This window comes from Vulpes lagopus, chromosome 9, assembly GCF_018345385.1.
Source record: "Vulpes lagopus strain Blue_001 chromosome 9, ASM1834538v1, whole genome shotgun sequence".
NCBI lineage: Eukaryota > Metazoa > Chordata > Mammalia > Carnivora > Canidae > Vulpes > Vulpes lagopus.
Window position 1 is genome coordinate 36774858 of NC_054832.1, and position 19135 is coordinate 36793992.

General features: G+C 35.9%; 1 protein-coding gene across 10 annotated transcripts in view; it reads right to left on the reverse strand.

Annotated features, from left to right (window-relative positions):
* VPS13B (vacuolar protein sorting 13 homolog B) overlaps positions 1-19135 on the reverse strand; it is a 739627-nt gene that overhangs the window by 172791 nt on the left and 547701 nt on the right. For all 10 annotated transcript variants that reach the window (XM_041768645.1, XM_041768640.1, XM_041768643.1 and 7 more), the window contains one exon: positions 6892-7029. In XM_041768645.1, coding sequence (XP_041624579.1) covers positions 6892-7029 — 138 coding nt within the window. The remainder of the gene's footprint in view (positions 1-6891; positions 7030-19135) is intronic.

Sequence of the window (19135 nt, forward strand, 5' to 3'; positions counted from 1 at the left end):
CAAATCTCCACTCTTGTGAATCCATAGAACTTCATGACATGTGTATTAGCTTAATATTGTATATCACTTTGTGTGAAAATCTGGTCAACAAATTCTGCCTTTTCTGCCAGATTATGTGCATTTTTTGAGAGAAGGGACTATCTTTTGCTCACCATTGTATTTTCAATGCTTGGAACAACGCTTGGCATATTGCAATTGCTCATCATACCTGGTTGTGAAAATAAATGAAGAGTTCCATTAGGGATTAAAGCCATCAATTTAAAACTTGCAGGAATCTTAAAACAGCCCTCTTATGTCATAGAAGAAAATACTGAGGCTCAAAGAAGTAAAATAATCACCTGCTTAGTAGCAGCTAAGCCAGATGACAAACAGATTAGAGAGAGCCTTGAGGGCTGAGGAGAACTTTGACCAGATGAACTCAGGGAGCTGGGTAGTCAACATCATAGGAGTTTGGCAGGGGAGGCAATTTAGCAAGGGCACAGGAGATAACAGGATTAGTGAGTAAAAGGAGAACGTGAAGTGAAGGCTGCTGATAAACAGACTGAGGAAGTAATAAGGACATAAACCTAAACTAGGGAGGTAGGAGGCATAAGGGTGGACCATTTCCAAGGAAAATGAAAAGGACTTGGAGTTAAAAAAAAAAAAAAAGGATGAATCAAAAGTGATAGTAAAATTGTGAGAAAACATGACTGGAATAACATTGCTATCACTAGCCCATGTAAAGAATTTGAAGACTATACTAAGGGCAGAAATGAAAAAAGAGAGGAGAAAAAAATGGTTTAATTTAAATGGAACATATAGAATTTTAAATAACTAAATATATCTAATAAGCAGATGGAGAAATAGTTCTGGAGTTGGATAAGTCAAAATCAGAGCAAGGCATTTAGGAGTTGTCAGCATAAAAGAGACAGCTGAGGTTACTGTCTATACGGAGAGATGGACAGAAGGCCCCACACTGTGTCTGTGAGAAGGCACAAGTCAGAGAGGCAGGGGAAGAAGACCTGCATGCAAGCACAGAGTTGGAAAGTTACAGACAGAAGAAGCCAAATAATGTTCTCTTTTTCTCTCGCCTTAGTCTGCTTTATGATCCTAGAAAGATAACCCCTCATTACCCTCATTCTCTTCTGTAGAGGAAATCTCCTGACAGAATTAGACCACATGAAGAAATAAAGAATCTAAATAATTGCCATACCACTGACTTCCCTGCAGGAGACCTTGCGCTGCTTCTTACCGTCTCTCCACACCCACAACCAACTTCTGTGACCTCTCTGGGTCCTATTGCTTAGCCAAGTGTAGTCCCCTGGAGGCACTACGGTCAGCCTGACTTTCAGAGAAGATTTAAAGTCCTTTTACTCTACAGTGTTGGTAAGAAATTAGTATGGCTTACTGAATCTACAGTGAAAAATCTGGTATTAAAATCAGGTTGTTCTATGAATAGGAGAAAAAAGTTTATAAAAGCAGAAGTCACCAAGAAAAGTAAAAACATTTCAAAAATGCTCATCTGGAGATAAACAACTTAAAGTCTCTAATGTCTATTTACATAAACCTATGGTGTGCTACTATATCTGAGAAGTGCTTTAAAGTAATATTTTACATTATTTAATAAGTATATATTAAAAAATAAGTATATATTTTAAAAAAATATTTTAAATATTTTATATATTTTAAAAAATAAGTATATATTTATAAGTATATATTTTAAGTAAAAAAACTTTCTAAGAAAGTTTATGGAAATAAGATTATACTAAAATGTTTAGAAATTTTTTAAAAGTAAAAATTAAAAAAAAATTAAAAAAAAAAAGTAAAAATTAAGATCACTGCAATCTATAAAACATAAGTTAATCCATAAAATGTTCAAAATAGGATCACAACCAATTAAAAACTGAGTGGGGGAAAAATTAGAGAGGAAGACAAACCATGAGAGACTCCTAATTCTGGGAAACACACAAAGGGTTGCAGAAGTGGAAAAGGGTGGGGGGATAGGGTAACTGGGTCATGGGCATCAAGGAGGGCACTTGATGAGATGAGCACTGGGTGTTATACTATATGTTGGCAAACTGAATTTAACTAAAAAAATTTTTTTAAAGTCAAATTTTTAAAACAGAAGTCAAAACCAGAGCTGAAACCAATTCAGAGTCAGAATGAAATAAAAAAAAACAAACATGAAAACTATATACGGAAATTAATGAACAGGTTATACAGGGAGACACTAAAGAAGTGATTTTATTAAGGGAAAACAATTTCAGTGGTTATGTGTTTCATCTAGAGACACCAGGTATACTGTATCCTAAAGTAAATGTGAAAATTGCAGTCATAACTGTTTGATATAGCCATGTTACTTAATTATATGAAGACTGTAGTATGCTAATTTATAACAAAACATAAATAATGTGGTAATGTTCTATCAATTTGGCACAAATATTTCTTTGTTGTCATTTAAATGTCATTTCATTAAATGTCATTACAGTGACAGTGTTCAAAAATGTCTGCAAAGGAACAACAAACAAAATACCAGGGAGCTCAAATGTTTTTACAAATGACCCTGAGTTAATTAGAAAAATATGCACCCTTCCCAGTTCTTCTCACGTGTCAGCTCTCATTAAATTAAAAAAAAAAAATTCTCATTTCAAAGTTAAGAATACTATGGCTAACAAAACCTTTAAACTGGGATCAAGTGGGCACATTCCTATGTTTCTGTATGATGTCATACCGAGCAGTTCACAGCTGAATTTGAATTTGCAAGAACTATGAATGATTTTTCAATATAAGAAGTATCTGATCTAATGCTATTTTTTTCCTCTATAGGCTAACTGTGCTGGGAACAGGTGGCCCTGCTTTCAATTATGGAGGGCTAGCATGCCAGTGTGAGGCCTGGATTAGTTCACCTTCTCATGGGGAATTCTCCTCGGTTGAGAATGGATTTATTATGGCTTCACACATGGAATAGAGCTCACGTCAGCTGAGGGCAGTGACACATCATATGATTCAAATTAACCTGCTGTAGACTGTTCCGCAGGGCTTAGATTGTGTATTAAAATGACGACATTTTAAAAACAGCTTGAAAGAAACCAGGATTGCTGAACTGCAATGGTTCCAATTTGTTCCAACTAATCTATCACCTGCTGGAGATATCATTCTAGCTGGTTTCTGGTAGCTGCTGTTTTCCAGGTTTCTCCAAGCCACTGACCTTGCTAATGGGTACAACTGTTCCCTCTGAAGGAAGGAGATGGGGGTGAGAGAGCTTTGAAGGGCTCTTTGATGTAGAAGTTGGGACCTACTATTTGCTCTAAGGTACAATTAAGTGAACAGAGGAAATAAGGGAAGACTCAAGAACTTTGAATTATTTTTCCAAAAACAAGAGTCCTAAAGAGCAGCATTTGTATCACATTGTTTAGATAAATAATCCCTGCAAAAGAAATCTGTAAGGCTGAATTCAAAAGCTGGCAAGTTTGCACCTTAAGAAGAAAACTTAAGGTTAGGTAGTTATAATCAGTATTTCCTGTATTCTTTGGCGCCATAACTTTTAGGGCCCCTGGAATGTTCATTCAGGAGCAAGAAAAGAGTAAGTGAAAATATACCATTTTACAGCTATAGCGTAGAACTCTGGGAATGATACTTAAATAGGATGTGCATCTAGATTAAAAAACGGTAGCAGAAGATTATTAATAATAACACCATATAGAAGTCAGTAATTTAAAAAAAATTTTTTTAAGGAAAGGAATGACCTTGGGGAGTACTACAAAGCTGAAGCTTCTTCCCATATTCTCAGCCTAAATAATATTCCTCTTAGTATACTATTGTCTAAAATCTGGAAAAAAAGATAATTTTCTTGAGTTGCCAAAAATCTATAAAATAATACATTTCTATGGTAAGAAGTACTTTATGTATCCTGTATTTCTATTGATCCCTAAATTAATATACAGAGGCAATTTGGTTGTGTAGTAAGAGAATATAATTAGCCTATGGACTAACATCTACTTCTATTCTTTACATGACAAATTATTTACAGTAAGGAAATTTTGGTCTAAGATAGTAAATTCTGGAGTAGTTCAGACAGGTTAGGTTACTATTTAGTGAAATCCCACACAATGGATATAGCATTCAAACTAATCTTCCCTCAAATAATTTACGAAGGGAAACTTCTCTTGGTAAAATGTTTTAGACTTTGAAGAACTTAAACCATTAATCAGACACTGTATTTGATTTTTTATAATAAAAGTACCATTCAAAAAACCACTCATCACTCTTTCCATCATTCCTCTCTCCTGTGCCCCCAAATATCTGCAGTTTAGCCTTCACTAGCCATTTGTGTGTGTATGTTTATATTCATCCATTCATCTATGATTCATATAAAAACTTGTTACTTTTCATTCCCACCTTCTAGAACTACTAAACCATTTGCATTTTAACAAGCTCACCAGAGATGCTTCGAATGCACACTCAAATCTAAGAAGCGCTACTATAAAATAATGCTTTCAATCCATTTGTTTACAAGTTTGAATATCCAGATAGATTATCACTTACCGAATAAGCATAAAATAAAGAATGGCATATATATATAATTTTCAACTTAAAGAAGTGTATGAAACACAAAAGTAAAAACTATTTTAAAAACCACATTTCTACTATATAGTCACATTAAATGCTAGAATTATAAACATATTCATTCATTGATATTTTTCTTGAAATTCAACTTGGTTGCTGTGAAAATATGGTACAGAACTATGGATTTGCAGATCCCATTCTTTTTTTTAATTTTTTTTAAAGATTTTATTTATTTATTCATGAGAGAGAGAGAGAGAGAGAGATTGAGAGGCAGAGACACAGGCAGAGGGAGAAGCAGGGAGCCCGACGTGGGACTCAATCCTGGGTCTCCAGGATCAGGCCTTGGGCTGAAGACGTTGCTAAACTGCTAAGCCATCTGGGCTGTCCAACAGATCCCATTCTTTAACAAGTCAACCAAATATAACCTAGAAGCGAATCTTCTAGCCAAAGTGAGTCAAAGACTAGATCTAAAAGAAAAAAAAAAAATCTGAAACTAAAAAAGAGAATAGGGAAATCCAAGTTTCTTTCTCACTTCTCCATGAACTAACCATATGTTTTTACCTAATTTCATTCATTCTAACATTTTAGTCTTTTACATGTGAACAATTCTGAAGTCAGGAAGTGCCTTGAAATGGATATAATAAGAAAGCATTGTATCATAGTTTAAATAGCAGATTTTTTTTTCTTGGTACATAAAATGTTTTTTCCTATAATTGATGATGGCTTGGAATCAATGAAATATGGTATTTCACACTCACTAGCCAAGTACTAGGACTCCTATTACTCTCAATCTATCCATTACCTCACCCCATAGGCTTCTTCCAACTTTAATGACTCTCTTAGCCTTCATCATCAGCTTCTTGCTTTCCTTTGAGTCTTTAAAACCATGTCTAGATACTTATAATGATTAGAAACAGTTCTTCATACTTCTACACCTTTTAAATCTCAGCACTGAGGAAGAATTGGGCCCCAAAGGGCCAGTGTAGGTGGCTTTAAGCTCTCTTTACCCCAGACATGATGACAAGTGGCCTTCTTCAATCTATAGCCATGGATCATAAGTACATTGGTATGCTGTGACACACACTGAACCAGGTCCACACAGGGATATTTTTCAATCAGCAAAATGCATGCCTTGCAGAGTATTGCTAGAGATCTTAAGACCGTTTAATGCCATTGTTTTAAATACTTAATGAAGAAACTGATATTCCTTCGATGACTAATGTTTTGAAGCACTGTAAGTATAAAGTAAGATGAAAACTGAAATGTAATTTTTGTTAAATATAGGTAAGATCTCACTGAAGTGAGGGAAGAATAAAGAGGAAGAAGAAGAAGAAGAAGAGGAACATGAGATGAAGTAAGAAGAAAATAGAGCAGAAAAAGAAAGAGGAGAAGGAGAAGAGAGGAAAAATCTATGGTTATGATAAAATTAGTGTAGGGTTGAAGTGATCTAAGTCTTTGGAGTCATAAAGACCTGGGTTTGAATGGCTCCTCTGCCATTAAGACCTTGGGCATTTTACTTCACTTTTCTAAGTCTTAACCTCCTAATTTATAAAACAGGGATAATTATATAGGGCCTCCTCCTTGGGTCTTTCTGAGAACATAAAGCACTTAGTACCTGGGACTAATAAGGACTCAATATATTTTGATAACTATATCTATCTATCTAAAACTGAGTGTTAATGTCTCAAGTACTTTGCTAAGTATTTGAAATACATACACTTATCTAATTGAATATATCTATATATACTATCTTATGTGTATCATTTATCCCATCCAATCATCTCTCCATTTTATTCCTTTTTGTTACAGTAAGGAAACTGAGGCATAGAAGATTAGATCAACTGCCTAACATTACATAATTAGCAGAAAAGGTAGAAATAAAGTCTGGGGTCTTTGGCTTATAGTCAATTATTCTTTAATTGATAACTGCTTTTTTTGTCAGACCAAAGGTAATTTTTTAAAAAAGATTTTATTTATTAGAGAGAGTGAGAGGGAGAGAAAAAAAATGAGTTGGGGGGAGGGGCAAAAGGAAAGGGAGAAGCAGGTTCCCCGCTAAGCAGGGAGCCTGATGCAGGACTCGATACCAGGACCCTGAGATCATGACCTGAGCCAAAGGCAGACGCTTAACTGACTGAACCACCCAGGGGCCCCAGACCAAAGGTAATTTTGAATGCATATTAATATTTGCCTATTATTAATTTCTAGCTTGAGAAGAATACACTTCTGGAAAACAAATGAACTATTCATTTTTGGCAAGGAATGCCACAATCACTAACAGACCCTAAGTATATGTCAATATACTCACATGAAAATAATGTATACACATTTGAATTATGACTTTCTTACCTGGTCCATTAAGAAAGTCTTTAATTTGTAACGTTACTAGGGAAGGTGGAATACCACTTTTGCTGTCTATTTCTCCAGGCACTGTCTGCAGCCAAACTGTGCAGTAATCAAGGGCTTCAGGCAGAGTCTTCCCAGGATCTGAAGTGACAAAATTGAAATTAAAAATGTCAATCAAAAAAACCAAAAAAACAAAAAAAAATGTCAATCAAAAAAAATGTCAATCACAAGTACATTGGTATGCTGTGACACACACTGAACCAGGTCCACACAGGGATATTTTTCAGGCAGAGACACAGGCAGAGGGAGAAACAGATTACTAATCTATAAAGATGAAACCATGTTTTCCAGAACCAGGCCAAAAAGGAAAGGACATTTCAAATCTTAACTCATATTATCTTTGAATGAAGGTAAAGTTTCTGTACTCTGAGCTACTGTTAATAGCTGTAGAGTTGGATTTCTTTTCTTCTTCTTTTTTTTAAACAGGATGTTGGAAACAAAGGAAAAAAGGGTAAGCTTTTCTTCTTAAAAAAACGCAAATATATGTTCAAAGATGCAGTGGATTAGTACTACTTAGGGTCTATTTGATGTTTCAGAGTTTTACTGACATTACAATCACTTTTTACTGCTAGGCTTTTGAAGTTAACTTCAGTAGCTTTCCCATAACCTTTTTTAATGATAAAAATTGGTCAATCTTTTATTAGTCCCAATTATGACTAAATTTTGACTTTTTTCTGTTTCGACTTTTGCTGTTACTGTGTATTTCTTACTTTTCCTGGTTTATATAGTTTATTCTTTAAAAAGTGTTTTTTAGCTATTGGTGAATACAAACTGAATTTACTTTTTACTGCTTGGCAATCCAGTTTTTATTGAAATAGCTCTTTAAATAAAAACGACTGCTGTATCTTGGCATACAATGCAGTAGGCTTTAAAAAAAACCTATATAGTCACAGTTTTTCTTTAGTTCAAGATTGTTTTATTCTCTGTGTTTTAATAGCCTCTGCATGTCAATTTTATAGGGATGTTCTTGCCATAGAGTCCATCTATTCCATTTTCAGTCGATTTGAAATGTGTTATTAAAGTGTTATTTATTTTAAGTTTTATTGATTGGATTGCTTTCAAGAATAGCATTTACATACAGTGTATTATATTCAACATATGGTTATATAGTATTACTGTCATATGTGAATTGGGCATATAAATTTTGCCTTGGAATTTGTATTTCTTGACCTTATCATGTGATTATTATGAAATTTGGCACATATGAACCTTTATATGATTTCAAAGAAAATACTGAAACCAATTGATCATGACATTAGATCTATGTGGTAAAGATCAAACACTAAGCTAGTGCATTCTTCTCTTTTCATATGATCAGTGAATTTAAAGCAATGAGAACATACATAGTAGATCCATTACATAGTAACATTATAGTATTCTCTCTTTCAAAGAGAATGGTCAAGTGTTGTGAAACAATAGCAAAAGTCTATTTCTGGTTGGATCGATTATCAATTTGTAGGAGCTATGTAACCTGACAGGACCCAAATGTCTACTTCTATGGTCAGTAGAACCATACTATGGTCTACTTCTATGCTCTACTTCTATGGGACTTCTATGGTCCCAACTGTGTAGCCATCATCAAGAAGCAGTTATTATCAAGTAAATGGTACTGTGCTAGACCTGTATGAAGAGGCTTAATTCTTTTTTTTTTTTTAAGATTTTTTATTTATTCATGAGAGACAGAGAGAGAGAGAGAGAGAGAGAGAGAGGCAGAGACATAGGCAGAGGAAGAAGCAGGCTCCATGCAGGGAGCCCGACATGGGACTCCATCCCGGGACTCCAGGATCACGTCCTGGGCTGATGGCAGGCGCTAAACCACTGAGCCACCAGGCATCCCAAGAAGCATAATTCTTCATTTCAAAGAGAATACAATCTAGACAGAGGATAATGATCTAACAGAGAAAATAGACATAAGTGATGTAACTAAATAGATAATGGACAGAAACTAATGTAGAAATATTAGTATGATGTGTAAAAGATTGGGAAGTAAAACAGGATAAATGAAACAAGTTATAGGAATCATATATTCAAACTCATGTGATAGAAAAGGGTTATTACTAATCTATAAAAAGTTCATGTAGTCAATATAGACATTATAGAGAAAAATAGGTAGAGGAAAGAATAAGCAATTATTAAATGAAGAAATTAATAAAGAGGCAAATAACAGATGATCCTGGAGACCTGGGATCGAGTCTCACGTTGGGCTTCCTGCACAGAGCCTGCTTCTCCCTCTGCCTGTGTCTCTGCCTCTCTCTCTCTCTCTCAGTCATGAATAAATAAATAAAATCTTAAAAACATATAAAGATTATGAGATAATAAATCTTAGTGATAAAGAAAACATTTTTTATTTTTTATTTTATTTTATTTTATTTTTTTAAAATTTTATTTATTTATGATAGTCACAGAGAGAGGGAGAGAGAGAGGCAGAGACATAGGCAGAGGGAGAGGCAGGCTCCATGCACTGGGAGCCCAACGTGGGATTCGATCCCGGGTCTCCAGGATCGCGCCCTGGGCCAAAGGCAGGCACTAAACCACTGCGCCACCCAGGGATCCCAAGAAAACATTTTTTAAATAAGTAGAATTTTTCACTAATCAGGCCAAGACCAAAAACTAATGCCTGTGTAGTTCACCTGCACATATGTGCGTGCACATGCACACACACACACAGTGTAGAATTGCTAATCGTAGCAAATAATAGAAAATAACCTACGTGTTCATCAACATATTAATGCTTAAACAAACAATAGTAATTCATACAATTGTTTATAAGAATCAAGAAGATCTATATGTGCTGACATAAGAGCTATTTATATTGTCAATAGTAAACAAAGTGGAATAAGCATCTTTTCATATACTGGCCATTTGATTCCTTTTCTACAAAGTATTTACACTCTTTTTTTTTTTATTAGTTAATGAGTGTTAATGCTTGTTTGTTATATTGCAAATATTTCCTCTTGGTACGGTAGCTATCCTCAAAATAAATTCTGATATTTTTTGCGTGCATACTTTTTTATAGATGTGAATAAAAATCTATTAACTTTTATTTAGTGATTTATCCCTAGGTGATTATATATTTTTCCAAAGTTTTTTTTTTTTTTAAAGATTTTATTTATTTATTCATGAGAGACACACAGAGAGAGAGGCAGAGACACAGGCAGAGGGAGAAACAGGCTTCATGCAGGAAGCCTGACGTGGGACCCGATCCTGGGTCTCAGGATCACACCCTGGACTGAAGGTGGCGCTAAACCGCTGAGCCACCTGTGCTGCCCTTTTCTAAAGTTTCTTGAAGCATTTTTAACATTTTGGTTTTGCCTTTAGCTCTTTAATCCTTCTAGAGAGCACTGTTTTATGAAAAACAGGGAAAATGCTCAGCCTGACAACAACCATACACAAGTTAAAACAAGAAGTAGTTTTTTAATTCATCAGGTTAGCATAAATGAAAAAGACTGATAATATCTTGTGTGGAGGAGAAGGAGGAGAAATGGATCTTCCCATGCATGGTTGATAAGAGTGTAAACACAGAATATCCACATGAGTAGGGGAGAGGGCTGAAAATGAGTGTCTACCCAAATCCTAAATATCCATGCCCTAGTAATCAGAAAGACCACAAAAAGAACTCTATCTTAAAGAAATAAACCTACCTCCATGCATAGGTACATACGTACATACTGGAGAATGGTCATCTTTAGGATGATCCTAAGCCTATAATGATATCTGGATCCATATTCACAGCTGAAGCAAAAATAGGATGACACATCAAAGCATCTAAACAAACTGAAGTGAAGGGGAGCGAAGAAAGCACAGGATATTTTGACATTCTGTCTTTGTAACATTATAGACAGAGGGAAGCACCAAATTCTGGTATAATCTGAGTGAGGGTTTTCTAAGTAGGGGAGATAGGTTTTGTGCAGATTGCTTCTCTTTTCGTAGAAGGTAGAGGGCCTCGCCATCTGGCACCCAGCCTTGGAGTCTGCACTGAGGCAATTACAGGGGGATACGACTTAACAGAGATGAAATAAACAAACTGGCAATAGTAGGAAACAGGATTTGGAATTAGGAATTTTAAAAAAATGTAAAAGTCGAGGAAATCTATCTAAAGAAGCCAAACTTTCAATGACTATTTCCCCCTAAAACTACTGGTTTAATAGATATTATTGGTTTAATATGGCTACACAGCTGATTTGAAAGTACAGCTGTATTTATAGAGCTAACAGAACAGCATAACTGAAATTAGGAAAATCCAGGTTGCATGGTTGATGAATATTGAATGTATGGCAGTGGCTACTCTCCCAGTTTTAGCTGAAATCTCTATTTTGGATATGCCTCTAATCACAATAGTTAGAAGCAGCAGTGGTAGTAGCAGAAGGGTCTGTCAGAAGCCCACAGAAATAGCTCATTCAGGTCTGCAAGTCATGATTTTGTCCCTTACACTCTAATGGCTAGATGATGAGGGGCATGATTTTTAGACTTCCTGTAATGTCTTCGATTTAACTTCTCCTTAATTCCATCATCAAGTCTAGAAAATAGGATTCATATTACACATTCCTCAGGGTCAATGTAGATAGGAAAGTACCAGATAAACTAAGATTAAAGGAGCTCGTGAATACAATACAAATAGAATGACAAAGAAGTATGACTACTTCATACTGGAAAGCTCCTTCAGACTTTGATAGTTTTCTTCTCCATACTTAACACCTACCTATTTGAGAACAGGAAGCTCTCAGAAAGAGTAAGCTCCTGCTGATGTAGGATTTATGCGGTTGTCCCTAAGCCTAAGAAACAGGAGACAGTAGTATCTTATTAGGAGTAGCAGAGTGGGGGGAATAGGTCAGAAGAAATGACAAATTGCTCATAGCCATAAATCTTGTTCAAAGTCAGTGAGAATTCACTTCAATAAGACATTGGTATTGACAAAGTTATACTATTTGTTTTTCTTCTGGGTTGACCTGGCCTCCAAAAGAAAATACTTCATCATATCATGTCACAAAGAACACCCAAAGAGAAGATTCAGGTGGTCTCCAGTCCATTCACAGATGGATCAAGATATTATTGGCTTTCACAGAGGCTTGTTTCATATTGTATTCTTTGTGTTTGTAGATTACTTTGCTCTTCTTCACAAACCTTCACTTAGCTGCTTGGGAGGTCCTCCTCTGAATCTGATAAAAGTGGTCTTTGCACTGCTGCTCATTACTAGTTTTTAACCCTTAGCAAATAGTCACACAGGTAAGTACGTTTTTGAGTAACATTTGAATTATATAAAATCTAACACGATTCAGTGTGACCAACTCTCATTTTCTTTGCAATCTTCTACTTAACAAAAGATTTGTTTTCCAAGCTCCTATAGAACAGCTGAATGTTACAGATTTTGTAAACTTTATTCTTACACTTGATAACATTCTACTTTATTCTATTCTGCTTTGTTCTACTATGTGGCAGGAAATTCTTTTCATAACTAAGCTGAATTTTTACTAAGGTCCAAATAAGACATTTCTCCACGTCAGTGATAATTTCCCCATTTTAAAGATTGACATAACACTGAATGAAGTCCAGCTACTCTAACACCAGATACTTCTAAGTGTTCACCATTGTGGAGACAATGTTTTCATTTCTTTTGCCATGTGATTAATGAACTTTGATATTTAAAAATCCCAGGGCCAGCAGAACTTACTTGAAAGCTAAATATCTCTTATCTTTTTCCTCACTCTCCCTCCTTCCCTAACAGTTACTTTTTTCAACTTCAGATTTACAAAACAGTTGATCATCTGTGCCTCTTTCTGCTTTCCCTTGGCCACTTTTGTGCTCAAGAACATCTCTATAAGTAGGTTGATTAAGGAAGGCAGAAAGTAGTTAGTGCAATGGTGATTTCCCCTGGCAGTTCCAGGCCAAGATATTGTTGTGGAAAATGCAATTAACTACAGTCACAATAATGGTTTTGCCTCTTTGAATCAATTTCCTCATGATACCTTCGTCTTTTTTCATTTTTGTGGAAAATTAGTGCTAAAGAAAATATGGAGCAATGTCAAGGATACAAAATTTTCCTTTGGTGGAAAGTTCTTGTAAACTTGTATTCCTGGAAAAAATTTTATTAATTGAAATTTTGAATATATTTTTCAGTGAGTGCTGAAAAATATAAACTAAAAGTTGATTGGGTTTTGGTGTACCTCATTTTAACCATGTTTTGTCCAAAGCAAACACTTTGTCATCTTACTCCTGGTACTGCTTCTTGTTGTATTAATCTGATCCTGCTGCTGCTTGCAATCCTGGGTAACAAAATCCTGCTCAATACTATCAACAACATTTGAAATTACATCATGCTTTAATTTCTAATCATATTGATGCTTATGTTATCATCCCCAAATCATTATGATTAAAATTGTGTTCCCTAAACTACTACTGCAGATTTAAATTTCAGTAACTCTTTGCTCTGATGTCATATTGCACTGAGTTTTCTGACAGCAGTACACGATTAAAATATCACAAATTCCTCAGAAGTGTAAAATAAATGCCTCTTTGATTGAGCCAATAGCCTCAAGATTTACTTCCGTCTTCATTTTACTAGTTCCACAAAGTCCAGAAAGATCTACTGTTTGTTTTTTTTAAATGAAAGAAGACTAGATTTTATTCACTTTTTGCAAAGTCTTCAATGACCTGTTATAGGGTACAAGCATGCTACAGTATGCCATGGTTAATGAGCCCAGGCCAAAGTGGCATCTCAGGGAAACTGGTTCTCTTTGGCCTGTATACAGAGGGTTGTTACATTTATGAAATAACATTTAAGTGACTTTTGGTGAGCTCTTGAGAGACAACTGGCAGGTAATAGGATACTGTCATATAGAAGTGGTTTATGAGGGGCAGCCCCGGTGGCACAGTGGTTTGGCGCCACCTGCAGCCCAGGGCGTGACCCTAGAGACCCGGGATCGAGTCCCATGTCGGGCTCCCCGCATGGAGCCTGCTTCTCTCTCTGCCTGTCTCTCTCTCTCTGAATGAATAAATAAATAAATCTTTAAAAAAAAAGTGATTTATGAAATATGACTGCCATTGACCTAGGACTTCCTGAACACAGACAGCCCTACTGTCAAAAATCTTTTTCACATTTTGTTCTATAGGACAGTTTATGTCAGTTTATAACACAGTAGAAAATTCAGGATAATGAAAAGAATATGAACTTTGGAGGCAGAAAGATTTGGGTTTGGGGCACCTGGGTGGCTCAGCGGTTGAACGTCTGCCTTTGGCTCAGGTTGTGATCCTGGGCTCCTGGGATCGGGTCCCATGTCAGGCTCCCTGCATGGAGCCTGCTTCTCCCTCTGCCTGTGTCTCTGCCTCTCTCTATGTGTCTCCCACGAATAAATAAATAAAAATCTTTTTTTTTTTTTAAAGAAAGATTTTGGGTTTAAGTCCTGACTCCTTAAACTGAGTAAACTACTTAACTTCATGGAGTCCCAGTTTCTATAGTCTCCAAAATAGGGTAAGACACTAGATTGTGGATTGTTGAGAATATTGTATCAGCTACTATGTGTAACATGATTTGTGTAGAACATGTCATGGTAAAAGTTCAATGAACAGTCACTATTTTGTTTCTAAAACATAATCTTTAAAGAAAATAGGAGTATATGTGTACAGTGTCTTTCAAGTGTCTACTCCCAGTTTTTGTTTTTGCTTTGTAATTCTGAAAAATCTTTTTTATCACTGGTTGAAATAAGTAAAAAAGAAAACACTGTTTATTAGTGGTAATTATACTCAATTTTGATCTTAAAAAATAGAGTAAGCTTATTTATATTTAATTCTTAAAATAATAACTACTTAGGTTTAAAATACTAGTCAATGTATTTTACTTCTCTATTAAATACTCCTGCCTGAGGAGAAATCATTGATCTGACAATTTTCCTGGACTTTGGTTCTGATAAATTATCAAAATTATATTCTTACCTTCTTTTCCATCCCTTATAAGTATCTGGCCTATGTATGAATCAGGGAAGTAAATCATCTGTAAGCCAAAATAGACTCCTTTCCAATTTTTAAGCTGGAAGTTCAAGACTACTTTTTATAAGGTCCCTGGGTGTATCAACTTTTATACAAAGCAAAGATTGAAATGACCCCTTAAAATAATTTTAAGTGTCCAATAAACATGGTGAGTGCATCAGAATTTCAATTTCACAAAGCTTTTTTTTTTTTTTTTTTTTAAATTTTTATTTATTTATGATAGTCACAGAGAGAGAGAGAGAGGCAGAGACACAGGCAGAGGGAGAAGCAGGCTCCATACACCGGGAGCCCGACGTGGGATTCGATCCCGGGTCTCCAGGATCGCGCCCTGGGCCAAAGGCAGGCGCCAAACCACTGCGCCACCCAGGGATCCCACAAAGCTTTTTTTTTGTTAAAGAAGATCAAGCAGAGTTCACAGCTAGCCAGAGTAGAAGGAAAATACCTGAAAAAGAATCAGGGTAGTAGGGTATTTTCTGCAGACCTATTCATTAGAGAGATTCCCCTTTCTATCTTCTTCTCTCCCAGTTCACTGACAAGATGTTCCTAGATGGTTTGTTAGCTTAATCCTTTTGTGCCAAGAATACATGAAGGTGTTTCTTAATAGAAAAGTATCTTTGGAGGATCTAGATCTGTTTACCTCTACCTAGGAAATTCGTATTGTTAAAGCTCCAAAGAGGCCTCTTTCAGAAGCCATGGTTGTGCTTGGTTTGGCTGTACCCAATGGCTGGAACTGTTCACTGCCTGAAGGAGAGGTCACAATCAGAACAGTCACCTTTTTTTTTTTTTTTTAATATTTTATTTATTCATGAGAGACACAGAGAGAAAGAAAGGCAGAGACACAGGCAGAGGGAGAAGCAGGCTCTATGTAGGGAGCCTGATGTGGGACTCGATCCCAGGACCCTAGGATCACGCCCTGGGCTGAAGGCAGGCGCTAAACTGCTGAGCCACCCAGGGATTCCCAATAGTCACCTTTTGACCACCATATATAAAACAAAGGCAAAGCTACAAACAGGCTTACTGGGTTTCTCATATTTTCTATATGTCTTCTACGGTCTTTAGCTTAAATTGCTATGTTTTTCTTTTTTTTTTTAAATGTAGCCACAGAAGCAAATGTGGTCCATAAAAACCTAAAATGCCTAAAAATTATATTGTGAAGGAACCTAGATCTTTAAAACACAGAAGCAACTCAATTTCAGAGCAGCAAAATCAACCAAGAAACCAATTCTAAATTGCTATGGATGCAAGGTAAGTGCCACCACCATCTTCCTGTTGATACCCAGGCATTCGGCTAACTCAATAAACCCTTTTTCTCATGCATTGTATCTTGTATTCCATAAGATGTGATGGGAAGGGGAAGAGGAGGTTTCTTGGTTTGAAATCCCAAGCTTGCAGCCCAGAAGAAGAAGAAGAGGAAGGATTAAAATGGCTGCTGGGATGTGTGATTATCAGTGCCAATTGGCTCTTACTTTTAGAAGCAAGTCTTCCATATCTTGCTAAAAGGAAATACATTGTTTATATTTGATGATACTAACCAGGAAATAATATCTGAAATATCATTCAATGAATTCCTGTTAACTTATTTTCTACGCTGCTTTGTGGTATTATTGATCCCTTTCCTATCTGGTTGTTTTCATGTTAAATTCTAATGTGGGTTTCAGATGTTTTACAGGACATTTAATTAAAATTCAGTGCAAGTAAAACCAGGGTGCTATTCAGTTAAAAAAGTGTAGTCATACAAGGAAGATCAAATAATCCTAATTTTTAGTCTCTTGTCTATTCTGAGCAAAGTCCGAGTTATTTCACATTGAAAGTCAACTCCTTGTCTTCAAATGATTCCTCCCATGTCCCATTCATTTTAAGTAAATGCTGATGATTGATACGGATGCCAAAAGGGCCAGGATACTAGTTTTTTTCGCATGTTCAGAAAGGAAGGTCCATTTAACTCTTCCTTCTACTGCTAATAACTACATAAGTCCCCACTTACAGTTGAGTATTTCACAGTTCCAAGACTTTTCATAAATATCTCATTAGAGCTGAGATTAAGCTATGAAACTACAAAGACCAGATGTTATTATACCCATTTTAGAGATAAGGAAATTATGGCACCAAGAAATTTAGTTATTTGCATCAAAGAGTCTTGGTATTAGAGCCAAGACTACAAGTCAAAATTTCTGATTTCCATTCCAATATCCTTCCCCATATGTTAATTCCCCCTGCTGGCTGGATCAACTTATTTAACATTCTCCCCACAACTCTCCCTTAGTGATACACTAGAGTTCCTTTTATGAGACCTACTTACTTGCTGATTTCTGTCAAAGTAATAATTTCATTTCATATTACTGGCCGGCAAGAAATGTTCCCAGCAGCTAAATTTTCAGATAAATGTTCAAGTTGTGATCATTATGACACTAAAGTCACAGGTTAATTCTAAGCCTTTCCAGAAACATTAGGAAAACCTTTAATTCTAAAAAGACATGTAATTCAATCCTTCTCTTAAAGTCACAATAACTAAATGAAATCAAGATATGATTTATGAGGTGTAAGAAGGCAGTTTATGATTTTCCAACTGTTGGTTTACTCAGATGTCTTTGGCACATTTTCTGCAGACCTATTCATGAAAGGGTAAAGAAGCCAATTACTGCAACTGAAAAATTTCAAACTACACAACAGCTATAAATTGCACTAAAATGATGTGAATTTTTTTGGCCAACTACAACCACTATTTTAAACTCAACTTAAAGATGTTAACAATGATGATAAAAACAACAACAATATTAACATTTCTGGAGCCCCGTGCTACACACTTAGATGAGAGTTCCATACACATCACTTAATTCTCACATCAGCTCTGGGAGGTTGCTACCAGTGTTCTCCACATATTCTAGATAAGGAGCCGAGGCTTAGGAAGATGAAATAACTTGTCTGAGGTCACATGGTTGTTATGCAGCAGGGCTGGGATTAGAACTCAGGACTGGGTCCCACTCTCTCTATTCCATGTTTGCCTCTCAATTAGACCTGAAGTCATATAGGTAATATTTATAAAACTTTAAAATGTGGCAAGTATCCCATCCTATAGATAGCATGTTGTGGATATTTCTGTCACACATGTAAATGTGTTATTACCTGATCTTTCAGTATAAATTGTAATTGAGTTTAATCTCTATATTTTAGTCTAGCCAATGTTTGAAAAATTCCAGTAAGGTAAAGAAGCTACAGGATGGTGGAAGTAGCTGTCTTCCAACTGGTTAGTCCTGTCACACACTGAGTACTAAGCCACTGGACTACCTGACTGCTGAGGAACTAAGGGGGTTCATCGGATTCCCTCGGAATGGCTCATCTCTTTCCCAACTGACCAGATGGCACAGTCATTTCTTCAAAAACAAACAAAAAGCCCCAAACAAACAAGAAGAAAATTGACTTTTTAAGTCTGCCCTGGGCTGCATAGTCAAGATATGAGGCAATTTCAAATCTGGACTCCATTACCTTAAACAAAATAAATACCAAATTTTAAGTATTTATAAACACAACTAATAAGATTAGGTTAAAAACAACTATACACCACCTTTATTTAAATGAGAACCGCCATTATTACAGCTGCTACATATAAAGGTGCTGGCAGAAGATCTCATTTCTGTCAGAGGTTGCTCCAGGTAAGGGCACGGGAAAGCCACTGTCACATTACTGTAATATTTTAAGAAGAAACTTATTGGCTCACAGATATATTATCTACCTGGACCACATGGAAGATCATGTATAGGTTATTAATATTAACAGTCATAAGAATTCAAGTTGATAATTTAGGCTTTAGATAAACTGCCATTTTTTAAATTATGGAGGGTAAAACAAACCACCCTATATACTTACAGGTATAGTTGGTATAACTTAAGATCACTAAAATATGAGTATTAGGGATATTTTATTAACATTTCAAAATTTAAACAGTTGTTTTGGGCAGCCCAGGTGGCTCAGCGGTTTAGCGCCGCCTTCAGCCGAGGGTGTGGCCCTGGAGACCCAGGATCAAGTCCCATGTCGGGCCCCCTGCATGAAGCCTGCTTCTCCCTCTGCCTGTGTCTCTGCCTCTCTCTCTCTCTCTCTCTCTGTGTCTCTGATGAGTAAATAAAAATCTTAAAAAAAAAAAAACAGTTGTCTTCACTTGTTTTATTTTAGGTTTCCAAAAAAAAAAAAAAAAAAAGGATGTAGGTACAGG